Source organism: Cololabis saira, chromosome 23 (assembly GCF_033807715.1).
Source record: "Cololabis saira isolate AMF1-May2022 chromosome 23, fColSai1.1, whole genome shotgun sequence".
NCBI lineage: Eukaryota > Metazoa > Chordata > Actinopteri > Beloniformes > Belonidae > Cololabis > Cololabis saira.
In genome coordinates this window covers 26,650,155-26,666,704 of record NC_084609.1, presented here as the reverse complement: position 1 = coordinate 26,666,704, position 16,550 = coordinate 26,650,155, and the positions used below count along the sequence as shown (strand labels likewise).

Genomic DNA, 16,550 nt, shown 5'->3' with positions numbered 1-16,550 from the left:
CTTCTGTGTACATTTACCTTTTATTTATGTTTCCTCCGAAACGAAGAGCTAGAAATGTGGTCATGAAAACATCACAGGGAGGAGCAGCCCCCGCTTTCCAGGAAGCCTAGTTTCCCAGTCTGATTGTCTGACATAAGGCCGGTTCCTGAGCAGCGGGAGCATCTCCCCGGGGTGGGAGCACCTCGTCTTAGCCATGCCGGACCACAGGAGAGGGGACTGGGACGGTGAACGCAGCCTCGTTCAGAGCTTACGTAAGTGAACCAGGAGGGCCCTGGAGGTTCCAGGCAGCAGCGTCAGAGGACGTCCCGCCGGAGCAGGTTTAATTCAGGTCAGGGAAGCGGGTTGCAGAGCACAGATGAGGAGAGAGACCCATTTAAGAGGCTTCGCTTCGACACCTAAGCTGGGAGTTCAAAAGGTGACGAGAATGTCAGACAAAAGCCAGGAAAAATCAGATTGTTTCACTCTTCTCCAAGTGAATAACTCATCATGCCTGAAGCGCCATTAAAAGTACCATCTTTATGTACAATCCCAATTCTGAAATGGTTCAAAGCTTTGTAGAAGATTTAATTCACTATGAAGAAGATGGGAAATACAAAATATTGATGTCTGGAAACAGGAGTGGCATTAAAAGGAAGACATCTTGCAAGTCAATTGGTAAAATTCACAGATCTGGGACATGATTGGGAACAAAAACAAAGTTTCACCAATCTGTAAAAGACAGGTCTATGAATAGTTTCAGAATAATGTTCCTCAGCATGAACTTTAGAGACTTGAATCAGGCATCACTTACAGCAAACAGAAATGCCATACTAAACAGTATATATTCAAAAAGTATAGACGAATCCGGCGAAACCCGGAAGTCGAGCGGGCCGCCATTACTGCGGTGGCGGCTCCGCTCCTCCGCTCCAGCCCATAGACATATATACGTATGGATCTATTACTCCGCTCCCTGCCAGGCTCTCTTAATGTATTTGTATCATCGGAAAACTCCTGTCCCGTCACGTGCATTTGTTTTGATAGTGAATGAAGACGGGACGGACTGTCAAAACCACTTTTCTGTTTCACCAAGTGAACAGACGGAACGCAAAAAAAAGATGTTAAACTGCTGGAAAGGAACTGGAATTTACCTGGATACCTTAAACAAGGAAGCCAGGGAGCGGTATATGGAGAAAATAATGATTATTAACGGTTTGATCCATATGAAATCACTACTAGTGGAGCTCCGATGAGGATTTACTGCCGCAGTTCTGCACAACCCACGTCTTACTACCTTGTTTAGTGTTTGACAGCTGCTTTGGTAGATGTTTGACTCGCCATGTGTTTCAATAAATTAGTATAATAGTACAACATACAGTACATCTTTTTTATTACTCTTACTTCTCTTTTCTTTTTTTTTTATGCTGAAGAGGCTCCGAGACATGAGCAATATTTTTGTTTTCCTCGTGAGATTATTTTTTTCTTCTGCAGCTACAAATAGAGTTAATATTTTTTCCTCAACAAACTAGTTTTATCTGCAGATTGGGGTTATGTATGTATGTATTCTGTATCATCCGGAGCTGAGATAGTTCTGCCCTTCAATTAGAGACCTGTAATTGCGTTTTTTTTCGTCATCGGACGCCAGGCGATCAATAAAATATTATTGGATACCTAAAATTAAACAAAACATACACAGGTAATATTTAATTGTGCAGACATGCCTCGTAAGGAGAGGAGGTGGAGAGAGCTATATTACAGTGTTTAATCATACACTCCCTTATCTCCCTATTCCTCTATTCTTTCCTGCTTATCGCTCAAACAAATCATTATTTATAAATTAACATCAGCATTAATTTAAGATACCTTCATTATTTATGGAAGGCCACTGTCTAACATCATCAATCCAGCTATAATGATGCTGTAGAGCGTCAGGTTACAATAACAGCGCTGCGGTGGCAGATTGATACCTGCCACCGCAGCAATGGCGCCGCCGCAAGATGGCGGCACACACAAACCGGTCGCCGGATTCGTCTATACATAAGTTTGGCACACTTTTGAGTAAATATCAGTAGTATGCTTTAATTTGGACATACCGTTGGGAGGGGGAGTTGTTACCATGGTAACAACTCCTGTCACAGCAGCAGTAGCAGCACCGCTCCACTGTTTCCCGTTTATCCTGGCCCAAACAAGATGACATCATATAATATTGTTATATACCAATAATATATATAATAATATTATTATACTTCATATTATACTTATGACATATACATATCTGCGCAGCACTTAGCAACCAAACACCGCTGCATTGCATTGTGGGAAGTTTCTGCTTAGCTAGTGTCCTTCAATTCACACTAATAAATTTCTCCGGAATGAGTATGGATAGCGCATACTATTGTCTACGTACTAATGTTTCGGGCGCACTAAAAAATCTCACATACTGTTTTTGCAAACTCATTAGGTTGGAAGTATGGAATTTCGGATGCAGCTAGAGTCTCAGAATTCGAAGAAATCTCTGTACGCACGGGTTCAAATCAGTGTTGGATGACTATGATCTTCGGGTGGCGGATGGTGACGTATTAGGAATCGGGGATTGCCGTGAGACTCCAGTCGGCTTTCTGCAAACGCAGGTTAAAGCTTTATCTTTCGAAAAGAAGCCATATGTGAGCAAGAGCCAAACTCGTAGATGTAGAAGAAGAGACAACACTTAACTACGAGCCGCAGGAATAGGCCACGTGCTACAGAGCCTTCGAGTGTTGGTACTTCTGTTTTTGCTGCTTCTGTTTGTTAGCCAGCTTCTGTTTGTTTCTGTTGTGAGAAGGAAACATGTGTGCCTCTGATTCATGAAACCAGCTGCGGAATAAAGAATTATACCAGAGCTGAATGAGGCAGTGGTGGTCGTTCGATACCCTCGGTGAAGAGCATTTCCTGTCCTTCTTTTACAGTACGGCCACTACATGCTGAGCTGGTTTCAAGGCTCTAGCAGCCTGTGGATGTGGAGGTGACCTGAACATGTGCCTGAAGACTCTGTTTCTCTGAATCACCGTGTTACATCGAGGATGTGCAGATTTGTCCGTGATGTTTTGTATTTTATGCAGCTTATTTTCTTCTCCCAATCAGCTGGGAAGCCGTCCCCAGAACAGAGCAGGCCTTCTTTATCAGTTTGTTCAGGTTCTTTGAGTCACTGGCTGGGATGCTGCTGTTCTGACGGATGACATCACATCACAGATTCAGAGAAGACGTGTAACGTTTTCCTGCGAACACTGAAGCTTCCTCAGTGCTGCGTCTCCGGTCCAGCTCGTGTCCGCCACTTCCTTCTCTACTTCTCTTCCCAGAATTGAAATAACGTTCATCCCGGGGCTTTTTACAGCTTTTACATCTGTCGTCTTCACATTCAAGATGGGGTGATTGTCATCACACCACGCCACGAAGCGGCCCAGCAGTGCTCTGTATTCAGCCTCCTGTCCACCACTCACACACTTTATCAGATGAGAGTGGGCTCGCCGAAGCAGGTGGCTGCTACGTCCACAATAGCTCCACTGTCTTCCTCCCTGAAGGCTCCTTTCTACTTGTTCAGCAGGTAACTGGTGATTAAAATCCCGGGCTTTTTATTGGTGTAAACTTCAGGGCCATGGTGGGGAGAGAGGGGACGGTCCCTGACGCTCAGCCGAGACCATAATGTGGCTCAAAGAGTGCATCCCTCTGACTGTGGACAGAGTTTCTCCGGTTTCCTGGGACCACTGATCAAATCTGGTCCAACTCTGACTCATCTGTAGACTCATGAATAAAGTCATGTGCTTTTAATCCCATGTTTTATGTCTAAAACTAGTACTTGAGTTGAGGGGGGATGAGGGGGATGGAATCTCCCCTGAAATAAAAACGGTCCAAATCATCCCCCCAGTAAAACTGCCATCCCCCCTTTCCATCCCTTATGTCATTTCATCAATGAGTGAAGAGTTATCACCAGAGAAATATCAATACAAAAATAACTTATTTCACAATTTTCACCTGTTTCAAGTAAATTTTCACTTGAAATAATTAGATCTGCCAGTGGGGACAAGATTTATCTTCTTATTACAAGCAAAAAAATCTTGTTCCGCTGGCAGATTTTTCTACTTGTTTCAAGTGAAAAACTTCTTGAAACAGGTGAAAATAGTTGTTTTTTTCCAGTGATGAGTCTTGTTTTAAGTGTAATGAGATTTTTTTTACTAAAATGAGACATTTTAACTAGAAATAAGACAAATATTCTTGTTAAGATTTTGAGTTTTTGCAGTGATCCGTTTTACTTATCCTGTGAAGGACAGAATCATATTGATAAGTTAAGAAAAGGTTTTTTTATTGTTGTGTTTTGATGTATTTGATGTAAGCCCAGTGGATATTTAAAGCTTACAGAAGGCTGCATTTAACTGCTGCTATGTCATTCCTGCAGTATTTCTGCAGGTGTTTTGGTCAGTGCTATTATTTGTAATATATTATATTATTTGTAATCAACACAAATTATCTGTCTACATATGATAAAAATCCATCATACCCCCTGATTTTTTTTTACAACTCAAGTACTGTCTAAAACTATGATCGAAACTTTTAGACTAATACAACTTCTGATGTCACTTTTTAAATCATGAAATGATGAATTTAAGCCAAATTAAATTGAATTGAAGCCAAAAAGATTATGATCATGTGGGTGATACTAAGTTAATGCTACCAAAGATTCAAACGCTTGCAGATCATTGAGGTTGTTGGGCATCAGGTTATCTACAACTGTCTTAAGGACCCACAGCAGCATTTCTAGTGGGTTGAGGTCTGGACTTTCACTTGGCATATTGGAGAATCTTAAACCTTTTAAACTTTCTGATTTTCAGCCATTCTGTAGTAGATTCACTGGTGTGCTTTTATAACCAAGTCCAGACCCTAAGTGATTCTCTGAGACTTATTTGGCATCTTTCCATCTTGAGAGACCTGCAAAAACATCTGCTTTTGTACAGATCATCGTTCCTGTTGATGATTAGTTCATCTAGAACTGGCTGCAGCTTACCCTCTTAAATCTTATGGAGCAATAAAGGGTATTCAGTATTGCCCACATGACTTTTCCTCTTCTGGGTGTCATTTGTGTTAAATAGTTCTGGCATGGTGATAGGTTGTATGATGTTGCTTGATGGAGGTTGTATCTTCAATCAATCAATCAAATTTTATTTATATAGCACCTTTCGTCCAAGTACATGAAATACAAGGTGCTTTGACATTGTGATTGAAAAATAAGCATAATAAACAAATAAAAACTGGGAGACCAAAAAGATAAAAACTGGGAGACCAATGCACCCTGACATACAATATAAAATATATAAAATTTATAAAGAGATAAAGGTTCAAGGATTAAGGCTAAAAAAAAATAATCAGTCCACAACAATAAAAATAGTAAAAACATTATAAGAGATAGATAAATAAATAAAACAGATACCTTTAAAAAAATTTTAAACGGAATAAAACTAAAACCATAAAATGTGATGCTACATAAAAGCCAGACCAAAGAGATGAGTTTTTAATCTACGTTTAAAAATGTCCACATTTCCAGCTCCTCTCAGATCCTCCGGCAGGCTGTTCCACAGTTTTGGAGCATAGTGGTTAAAAGCAGCATCACCAAATCTTTTAGTTCTACTCTGTGGAACAGCTAGAAAAGAAGAGCCAGAGGATCTGAGGGGCCTTCCTGGTTCATAGAATAAAAACATTTCTGAAATATACTCTGGCGCAAGCCCATGTAGCGCTTTATAAACTAATAAAAGAACTTTAAAATCAACACGAAAACTAACAGGTAGCCAGTGTAAGGTTTTTAAAATGGGCCTAATGTGTGCTCTCCTTCTGGTCTGAGTCAGAAGTCTTGCTGCTGCGTTTTGAACCAGTTGCAGCTTGTTGATGGTATTCTTGGGCAGACCAGTAAGGAGAGCATTACAGTAGTCTATCCTGCTAGTTATAAAGGCGTGCATTAGTCTCTCCGTGTTGCCCTATTATTACAACAACAATAAGATTTTTTTTAAACTCTTAGGTTTAAAAGAGGAGGTACTAACTTTTAATAGTGAATATATATGAATATGAATATGCTTTTATATGAACCTAGATGATGCCATAACTTGCTGTGACTTGCAGCGGCTCAGAAAAATGCGAAAAGTTTGATATTTCATCATAGGCTATTACAGAGATATGGGTCAGGTTATTTTGCCAATCATAATGCCAATGTAAGCTGAAATAGGAAACTAAACATAGGTAAAGTCAACTGTTTGGTCGGAAATGGGTGAATCTGCATGGATGGAGAGGGAAACTGCAATCAAGAATAAGATGCAGTTACCGGGATGGCAGTTTCAGGCCAAGACCCTTTGGGCTTTTGGGGATGATATCTATATATATATATATATACATATATATATATATATATATATATATATATATATATATATATATATATATATCCCTAAGGAAAAGGGGAAAAAGTGAACAATAGAATACAAAACAATAAAAAAAAAAACATCTTAAAGGTGACCTATTATGAAAAACACGTTTTTTCTTGTTTTAACATATATAAAGTGGTCTCCCCTCACCCTGCCAGCACAGGGGAGACAAAATACCATGAATTTCTGCAAGCTCTCTGACCCCCGCCGGACTGAGTCCCCAGTGTCACGTGGCCTTTTTTTGAGCCATTCTGAATCTGCGCCTAGGGTGACGTCACCATAGGCGCTCATTTCCATAGGTTCAGCCTCCGCTGCTGAAACCACGCCCACAACCAGCTCTCTGGCTCTGGCTGGAGCGGTCCATCCTTCAGCCAGTCGGACGCGGCGCCGCAGCGCCGCGGATCCAGGTTAAATCATGCAGGTTCCCGGGTGATTTGGGAGCTGGGTCCTCGGGGGTCTGTCCCAGGCTGGACCAGCTTCACCCTTCGAGATTTTCAGCGAAATCTGTCGGTTTGATCCCCGATAACGGGCGATGCGCCTCGGATGCGCTCCGGAGCGGATCTGTGCGCCCGCCGTGGAGTTGCGGCGCCCGTCGCGCAGCATCCGCCGGGCAGATCCGGCTGAAATTCCGCTGGTCGGTCCCCGGGAGTCCCTGCTACCAGTCCAGGCGGGTTCCTGCGGTCCCGGCCGGTGGGAACCGGTCATATTTCCCGGTTAAAGCCGCGGTGATGCGCGCTGATCCAGCAGCGCTGATCCAGCAGCGCTGCTCCCGGGCGCCTGGCTTGGCTCCGCGGCCAGCGTTCAGACTCCGCCGGGCAGATCCGGCTTAAATAGTGCATAAATGTTATTTATATACAACTCATATTTTATTTTTTTAACAATAAAGTTGCCATTTGTGAAAATTCAGTGTTGTATTTATTTACAGGCTCTGGCTGCTCTGGCGGAGCAGGTTTATGCTCCTCCCCTGCTACACGTCATTCAGGGAGCCAATCAGCACAGAGCCTCATTATCATACGCCCCCCTTCCCTAAAAATGAGGCGCAGAAAAAGAGGTTAGAAGCGGTAAAACTAGTGACAGGGCCCACAGGCTGGATTTATGATTTATGTAGAAAAAACAAGCTTTAGATTGTTTTTAAGACATTCAAGGCCTGTTTAAAATATACATTAAATGCCATAATAGGTCTCCTTTAAAACACAACCCCTTTAAATATAGGCTATATATAAAGAGAGTTGAGTGTCTTAAAAATCTCCCTAATAATTCCCCCACAGATGAGTAAAAAAGAAAGCCAAGATGTAAAAGAAGAAGAAAGACATTTAATATGTAGACTCGGTCCAGATTATTTCCCACGTATTTGTCATGGATCTTCTTCGGTATTTCCCCTCCACTTGACTGAACTGTGCCAGTTGAGCGCGTGTTTGAGACGAGCAGCCTACCACCACCACCACCACCACCTCTGCATGTGTGTAATCATAGCCGGCATGAGTCAGGGCTGCAGCCCAGCCAGGGGGAGCGGGATGCGGCTGTGCGGCTCCGCACGTCCTCCAGCTCCGCTGCATAATGATAGGCAAACAGCGGACTTTCTTTCATGCAGGCATGCAGTCGAAATGACTTACAACCCTTTAAAGTAGACTAAAACTTATTTTCATCACAACAGGCGGGGATTTGATTAAAAAAAAACTCCGCATTTTTCATGCATTAATTGATCACTTTAATAATGTTATTCCATCCATCCATCAATTTTCTATAGGCTACCCGCTTTATCCTTTGCTTTATCGTTATTTTGCATAAAAAACGATTGAATCTATTGAACCAAAAATACTAAACTGTAATAAACTATCATTCAACTTCTGCAACTTCTGCAAGGACTGTTCAAAATAATACGTCATGCAGACAAAAATATAGTTAGAAAATGTGACAATTGTATCCAAAAGTTAGCCTATGTATAGGCCTACCGTATATGACTAAAATAAAAAAAAATGCATTAAAAGAAATGTGCCTTCAAAACCACAGAAAAGGAGTAAACAAAATTGTAAACCACATGCATACAATTCAAATTAAAATAAATGTAAACATCCAAGGCGAAAGTTTCATTTTTAGATTTCAATAAAAACTGGTGTTTCTATTAAACCCAGAAAAAAATCTTAATGGGAAACGACTCATATATTAACGAACAGCGTCAAATGTGTTAAATTGTAACTATTTTGTTTTAGTTTAAGGCGGTTAATGTAAAATTGACACTTTAACGACTTCAAGTTTACCACAGAGAGGCGCTGTGCCAGTGTGTGTGTGTGTGTGTGTGTGTGTGTGTGTGTGTGTGTGTGTGTGTGTGTGTGTGTGTGTGTGTGTGTGTGTGTGTGTGTGTGTGTGTGTGTCACATCTGTGTGAATGAGGTTTCCATGGAGTTGCGTCAGGCCGGTCACGTGTCCCCCGGCCGGGCGTGGTTTAAATAGCGGATATGTTGCCGCAGACCGGCAGATTAGCTCGTTTCAGCGAGGGCTGCAGTCACCGCGTCCGCAGCAGACACACCAGGCTCTCACTCACGACTACCGGCTCCTGCTTTAATCTTTTTTAACCCGGGATTTAAGCAACTCCGTTCCGCGCTTACGTTTGGCTCTCCCGTCTCTAAGGAATGCCCAGAGAGCTCACCCAAAACAGGATCCAAAAGATTTGGGTTCCCACCAAGGATGACAAGCCGAGAGGTAAATATATTAAATCATATTTTCAATGTGTATCTCTCATTGGGGAATATTGCCAAGCTCTTTATTCGTTCCGTTTTGCCTAAATGTGTTTTTATAAGAGCTGCCGGGCTCAGCCGGCATCATTGAGCCGTCCACCTGGACACAGTAGTAAAAATGTCTCCGCGTCTACGCCGGGCGCTTTGGCTTCCTCGTCGCTGATTGGTTGTTTTCATCAGCACATGCTCCACGTCACGACCCCCCCCTAACGAAGCTGCAGTGCGCCCCTCCATCACCATGGTTACCGCGGAGCCCCTCAAAGTGCCGCCTGTCAGGGCTCTCATTGGTCGTTCTGCGTCGCGTGCGCACTCGGCGACCCTGATGCCGCTTTGAGTCAGTTCCGATAATAATTAAGATTTACCGTAATAATCTGCAATTATACTTAAATATACAATAATTCAGTAATATTTGAAGTCTACTGTCCGGGTTCGTTAAAGCAGAAGAGAGCGAGGAAAGCGACTCTCATGAACATTGTCTTCTGGGAAAAGAAAACTTAATGTCACAAATAGTCTTCGTTTGGATATTATTATTATTATTATTATTATTAAATGACAAAAGTCTAATATTTGCAAGTTAAAACCAATAAAATAAAACTGAGGCAGCTGGGTTTGTTTTGAAATTAGAATATTAAGGCAAAACTTTAGTTTGCCACTTGTTGGTGCTCTTAAAACAGTTAAATTTATGCTACAATATAAAATTGAGAATTATTATCAATATTTTTATACTGTACAAGACACATTTTGAACTTGACTTACTTATAACCAAAAGCCTGGCTTCCCACTTACATGTGAAGGTCAGAAGTTACATTTCTAGGCAGACTCCATCTCAATCTGATAAAACTAAACCTGTTTTCTATGTAGCCGTACTCGGTAATTGTATGAAATAATGAGATGTTGTTGACTGGATGAGCTACAGGGGCTCAGGACCAATGAATCAGACATCTGAATATCGACTTAAGTTTGATCCGTTTCCTTCTCCTCCTTTTAAGCATCGTGACTCTCATGTTGTGGAAACAAGATTAAGGCGCTGTGACGAAGTGTAAATTCGGGCGCTGAGGACTTATTAGGCTATTAATGGACTTCACTGGTTCTTGCAGTACCAATGATGGAGAGGGAGAATAACAAAGTGACATGCAAAGTGCTTTATTATTCAATCAAACATGCTACAGGAACTCCTTGACCTTTTCAAATACTTTACAGCAGATCTTCTGCGTGCAGGATCTGTGCCCTGCATTACTTTGCCATCTCTGCCTCTCTGTGCAGCCAGGATACCATGAGGCATCATGCAAAGGCATACGGGCATAAAAGCTCCTGTGGGCCTTGGGGGTGGGATTAGTGTGCATGTTAGTGATCAAGTGTAGGTCATTTCATAGCTCTTAAAAGTGGGTCAGATGTGCAGTGACATGGATGTAAAAGGCAAATCTGGTGGCAGCAGGCGGCCACGTGCCGGCCAGGAGTGGGTGGTACAGGTTCTCAATAACTACAGGAAGTTTGCAGCTCTCATGTTTTCTTTAAGAGGTTTAAACCTGAGAAGGCCTCTTATTTTGTTTACTCGGTGCAATATTTATTTTAGTTTTGTAAACATGCACAGTTGTCGTGAAACGTCTGCTTCCTGCCGTCCCCTCTCTGCAGCAGCTGGCAATCCCCACTTTGCCAACCCCCCCACTGTCATCGTGATGGTGGGGCTGCCGGCTCGGGGAAAGACGTACATGTCCAAGAAACTCACCCGCTACCTCAACTGGGTTGGCATGCCCACCAAAGGTACGTGAACCCTGTAAATGGCGAGCTGGGTTTAAGTGCTGACCCAGTTTGCAAAGTTTACCAGCTATCGGTTACATGCTGAAGTGTTTTCCCAGGAATCGACTCATGTTTCCACCCCGAGGACACGGTGTTCATGCTTGTTTTTCTGTCTTTGCAGTCTTCAATGTCGGGGAGTACCGCAGAGAGGCGGTCAAGAATTACAGCTCCTATGACTTCTTCAAGCCTGATAATGAGTGTGCCGTCAAAATCCGGCAGTACGTTCTTCCCTCACACACAAGTAAATAATATTGGGTTTTTATTTCTTTTTTTTTGCTCCATATAACTCACATTTGCATCTTTTTCTTTTACCACTTCAGGCAGTGTGCCTTAGCAGCCTTGAGAGATGTCAAGTCGTACCTGGAGGACGAAGGAGGCCAAATAGCGGTGAGTTTCCCCTCATTTGTGTTTGTCTGGTTTTCTTAAAACTTTAGCAAAACCACAGTTTTGCTAAAGTGTCTTCTTTCTTTCAGGTCTTTGATGCCACTAACACAACCAGAGAGAGGCGAGACATGATCCTGAAGTTTGGCAAAGAGAATGATTTCAAGGTATGTGTCGCTAAGGCAACAGAGGAACCAAAATAAAAACAAAAGTGTTGCAAATGTAGCTCATTTAAAAGTAATTTCTTTTTTCCCCGTCAGATCTTCTTCATCGAGTCCGTGTGCGACGACCCCAGCGTGATCGCCTCCAACATCATGGTGAGTCCCAAACACGACCTCAGTCCTTCCTCGTGCTGTTTCTGGTTGACTAAACGTTTGCTTTTCTCTGGCATCAGCCGTGTTTGCCATCTGACAGTTTTCCTCCCCGTGCAGGAGGTGAAAGTGTCCTGTCCGGACTACCGGGACTGCAACACCACCGACGCCATGATGGATTTCCAAAAGAGAATTGAATGTTACAGAACCAGCTACCAGCCTCTGGACCCGGATCTCTATGACAAGTAAGACATGAACCTCTTTTGCACCCGTCTCAAATCCAAATGAACGCCCTTCAGAGGAAATTTGCTCACCGTGTTTTTGCTGTCGTCCTTCAGGGATCTTTCCTACATCAAAGTGATCGACGTGGGTCGCCGTTTTCTGGTCAACCGGATCCAGGATCACATCCAGAGTAAAATCGTGTACTACTTGATGAACATCCACGTCCAGCCCCGAACCATCTACCTGTGTCGGCACGGCGAGAGCACGGACAATCTGGAGGGCCGGCTGGGAGGCGACTCGGGCCTCTCGCCACGCGGCCATCAGGTACAGCTGAGCCCAGATCCCAGTCTCCCAACGGTAACCACTATCCCTGGGTGCTCAACGCTCTCCCTCTCTGTTGCAGTTCTCTGCTGCCTTGGCCCGGTTTGTGGAGGAGCAGGAGCTGAAGGACCTGAAGGTCTGGACCAGCCAGCTGTGTCGAAGCATCCAGACGGCGGAGCACCTGGGAGTCCCGTACGAGCAGTGGAAGGCGCTGAACGAGATCGACGCTGTGAGTTTCCCTCTGGGAAGCACCTCGATGCCTCGCTACACACCCCTTGTTTAGCAATCTGACTCGCTTGTGTTCGTTGCAGGGCGTGTGTGAGGAGATGACGTACGACGAGGTGAAGGAGAAATTCCCTGAAGAGTTTGCACTGAGGGATGAAGACAAATACTACTACCGCTACCCAGCTGGAGAGGTCAGTAAACAGAGAACAAATCATTTGCTTTGGCCACAGGTGTCAAAAGTATTCACATTCATTACTCAGGTAGAAGTATAGATACTAGAGTTTAAAAATACTCCTGTTGAAGTATCATCTCAAGTTTTTTTTAGTTGAGTAAAAGTATAAAAGTACTGGTTTCAAAACTACTTAAAGTGTAAAAGTAAAAGTAATGTAAGGGGGGGAAAAAGCCATTAAGGACAAAAGCCATTGTAAATGAAGGCATCTTAGTATAATGGAAATATATTAAAGAAGCATATATGTGTACTATTGAGCATTAACATGTGTTTCAGAGAGCAGGAGATATGATGACTAGTTGCCTATAAGTATTGTAATGGTGCAAAAAGTCAAACTTCAGAGGCATGTTATCATTTATCCTAACCTTTATTGGAATGTACATCCAAGTTTAGTTGCAGGAATCTGAGGGAATGGATGTAAGAACAAAACTGGAGAAGAACATCTGAAACAACCACAACCAAATTCACTCTATCCGGATGGAGCAATTTAACTGGATAGTTTTTTTAAAGGCTGAAATGAAATAGAGTAACGAGGCTGTTTTTAAAATGTAAGGAGTAAAAAGTACAGATAATTGCGTGAAAATGTAAGGAGTAAAAGTAAAAAGTCGTCTGAAAAATAATTACTCCAGTGAAGTATAGATAACCAAAATTTCTACTTAAGTAAGGTAATGAAGTATTTGTACTTCGTTACTTGACACCTCTGGCTTTGGCTTAGAAAACCTGACACTTGCAACCACTAACGATAAATGTCTCCCTGCTCCTGACTGCAGTCCTACCAGGACCTGGTCCAGCGGGTGGAGCCCGTCATCATGGAGCTGGAGAGGCAGGAAAACGTCCTGGTCGTCTGCGACCAGGCTGTCATGCGGTGCCTGCTGGCTTACTTCCTGGATAAGAGTGCAGGTACGTGACCATGACTCAGCAGTTTTGGTCTGCAAGATCCAAGCTCAAATTTGTAGCTTGACGATTAAATTTTTCTTTTTTTCTTTTCCACCCACCATTTGTTGACGCAGATGAGATGCCCTACTTGAAGTGTCCCCTGCACACGGTGCTGAAGCTCACCCCAGTTGCCTACGGCTGCAAAGTGGAGTCCATCCATCTGAATGTGGAGGCCGTGAACACCCACAGAGACCGGCCCGAGGTAACGGCTCAGTAGTTAGTGAGGCTTTAAAGCAGGGGTCACCAATCCTGGTCTTCGAGGGCCGGTGTCCCTGCAGGTTTTAGATGATACAGAGACCATGATACAAGTGACTGTGTCATTAACAGAATTGTGCAGCCCTGGATGACAAGCTGATGACGACCATTAATTAGAATCAGGTTTGTTAAAGCAGAGAAAACCTTAAAACATGCAGGACACTGGCCCTCGAGGACCAGGATTGGTGACCTCTTGCTTTAAAGTGTCACTTCCTGCTGCTGTGATGAACAGTGAGGTGCTTACGACTTGTATTGAGCCTGAAGTGTGTCCCTTTGACACCTCTGCAGGAGGTCAAGAGGGGTCCCGGCACCCTGATCCGGAGGAACAGCGTGACTCCTCTGACCAGCCCGGAGTCTCACATCAAGAAACCTCGCATCGACGACCTGGACGAGTCTCCCATCCAGGAACTTCCCGACTCTGTTGCCTCAATGGCCCTCTGCGGCTCCTCCCACCTCCCCCTCGCGCTGGCTGGACAGGTGAGCTCTTATACTCCTGCATACGCATCCATTTTTTATTTTTTTGAGGCATTTGGGACATGACTGGAGTCGACATTTGCTGCATCTGCTTCCTCTGTGAAAGGCTCTGCATGGGTGTTCACTCACTTGTTTGTCTCCCTCTTTTCCTCCGCTGCCTCCTCTTCACCTCACAGCATTGGCTGGGCAAAGTTTGCCTGTAAGTATTTGCCACAATAGGGATCTTTTTTGGCTGTTCTGCTCTGTCATCCGTCCATTCTGCTCTCTCATTGTATTTGTTTAGCTTTCTTTTCCCGGATTAATACAATTTGGGGGTGGGGGCCAAATATTTCTTGAATCATAAATAAGTTGCTGTTTATGCACTCGTGTCACGCTGGTGGGGAAATTACACAATGCACTGGAAGTTGGAGCTCAGTTCCTGAATATGATGCAATAGGTGTTTAGTACTCGAGAGTTGAACTTCCCAGTACATTCATGTGATTCTCGCACGCTGCTGTCACTAAAATGTGCTCGTTTCTGGCCGCTGCTGACTCATGTTGACTGTCCCGTTCTTGTCTGTGTTTGGTGTTCATCTGTTGGTGTGTGCTGTGCTGCTTAAAGACGCACCATCTTCCACTATGTAGAGGTGTTTTCACTCTTTGTCTTTCAAAGGTAAACACGATCCCGAGGCTTCAGCCGCTTTGTAGTTCTGCTCGCAGCCACAGCTCACGCAAACGACACAAATAAACCGTTAACTCTCGTATTAAGTTTCTGCTGCAGGCTGAGTTTTAGCAGTGACATACAGGACTGTCTCAGAAAATTAGAATATTGTGATAAAGTTCTTTATTTTCTGTAATGCAATTTATAAAAAAAAAAAAATGTCATACATTCTGGATTCATTACAAATCAACTGAAATATTGCAAGCCTTTTATTATTTTAATATTGCTGATCATGGCTTACAGTTTAAGAAAACTCAAATATCCTATCTCAAAAAATTAGAATATTCTGGGAATCTTAATCTTAAACTGTAAGCCATAATCAGCAATATTGAAGTAATAAAAGGCTTGCAATATTTCAGTTGATTTGTAATGAATCCAGAATGTATGACATTTTTGGCATTACAGAAAATAAAGGACTTAATCACAATATTCTAATTTTCTGAAACAGTCCTGTAAATATAATTTTCAACTCGATGCATTAGCAATAAAACTGCAAGGTTCAGTCTTTAAGTAGATAACTGAAGCTTTAAAGGTCCAACTGTGTGATTGTTGGTGCGTTTGGAAACGTATGAAGCTCACAGCTAGGTCTGTGTGTTCATTTACTAGTTGGCTTAATTCATAATCACCTGTGGATTAAAGTCTTCCAGCAACCTGATCACACGCTCGGTGCAAGTTTTCACGCCCGCTAAAAATATCTAAGAAGTTGTTGGGGCCTGAGAAAACTGGGGTTATGTAAGTTGTGGTTAAGGGATTAAACTACATAAGACTGTCATTCAGACAGGTTTGCCCGCTTTTAGTGTCATTAGTCAGCTTCGGTCAGCCACGTAACGCATGCTCCAACGATGACTCAGAAGTGAAGCATCTAAAAACTGTTTGCTTTTCTTTCTTTGTGTGTCCTTGCAGAACATGAAGATGAGCCCTACTGGTCGCCATGACATCCTGCAGCCCTGCCAGTGAAAGCTGGGTCTCGAGGCTCAACAAGCCAAGAAGTAGAATTCTGAGAGACTCACTGAAAACAGCATAAAACAGAATCGAAAAAACCAACATGTTTGTCAGTAAAAACTGAAATGGCATCCTTTTTTTTTGTCAGCCAGTTTATTTTTTCTCTTTCTTTTTGTTGTATTTATATCATATTCTTTTCTTACACTCGTCAGAATTTCTCTGGGTTTTTTTTGGTACAGCTCAGATGGCTCTCTAAAAAAAGAAACATTGAGCTTTTATTTTGGAGACCAAAGAAGAATCTTTGAGCTCGTCATTTTCTTTTTCTTTTTTTTTTTTTGCAAATCATGATCTCATGGTTGTTAGAGGGGTTTAGTATTAGGTTTACATCAGAAAACACTGTCATTATTTGACACCTTTTTTAGTATGCTGACATGCTACAAACAAAGCAGAAGTTTGCACAGCAACTTTTCTTTTTGTTTTTGATTTTGATGGTTTTTGTTCAGTTTGTCATCTGTTCATCGTGTTACTCGTGATAAAGGTGGTGGTTTTTGCCGTAGAGTGCCTGTAGCGCTTGTTTCGCAAGCCTGATGCAGCTTCTCCTGCAGTTC

At 42.8% G+C, this 16,550-nt stretch overlaps 1 protein-coding gene across 4 annotated transcripts; it reads left to right on the top strand.

The window, feature by feature from the left end:
* Window positions 1-8,878: 8,878 nt before the first annotated feature.
* On the top strand, window positions 8,879-16,038 carry pfkfb3 (6-phosphofructo-2-kinase/fructose-2,6-biphosphatase 3). Of its 4 annotated transcripts, none has more exons than XM_061714413.1 (15): window positions 8,879-9,115; window positions 10,783-10,911; window positions 11,069-11,165; window positions 11,268-11,334; window positions 11,421-11,495; window positions 11,589-11,645; window positions 11,760-11,884; window positions 11,978-12,185; window positions 12,265-12,411; window positions 12,494-12,598; window positions 13,407-13,536; window positions 13,647-13,774; window positions 14,116-14,304; window positions 14,478-14,500; window positions 15,904-16,038. In XM_061714413.1, exons 1-15 carry the CDS (start codon window positions 9,046-9,048, stop codon window positions 15,908-15,910), a joined length of 1,557 nt encoding a protein of 518 aa, XP_061570397.1. In that variant the 5' UTR covers window positions 8,879-9,045; the 3' UTR covers window positions 15,911-16,038. The 4 variants fall into 4 exon arrangements, with proteins under 4 accessions (XP_061570397.1, XP_061570399.1, XP_061570396.1 ...); XM_061714415.1 differs by lacking the exon at window positions 15,904-16,038 and adding an exon at window positions 14,902-15,169; XM_061714412.1 differs by lacking the exon at window positions 14,478-14,500.
* The last annotated feature ends 512 nt before the right edge of the window (window positions 16,039-16,550 follow it).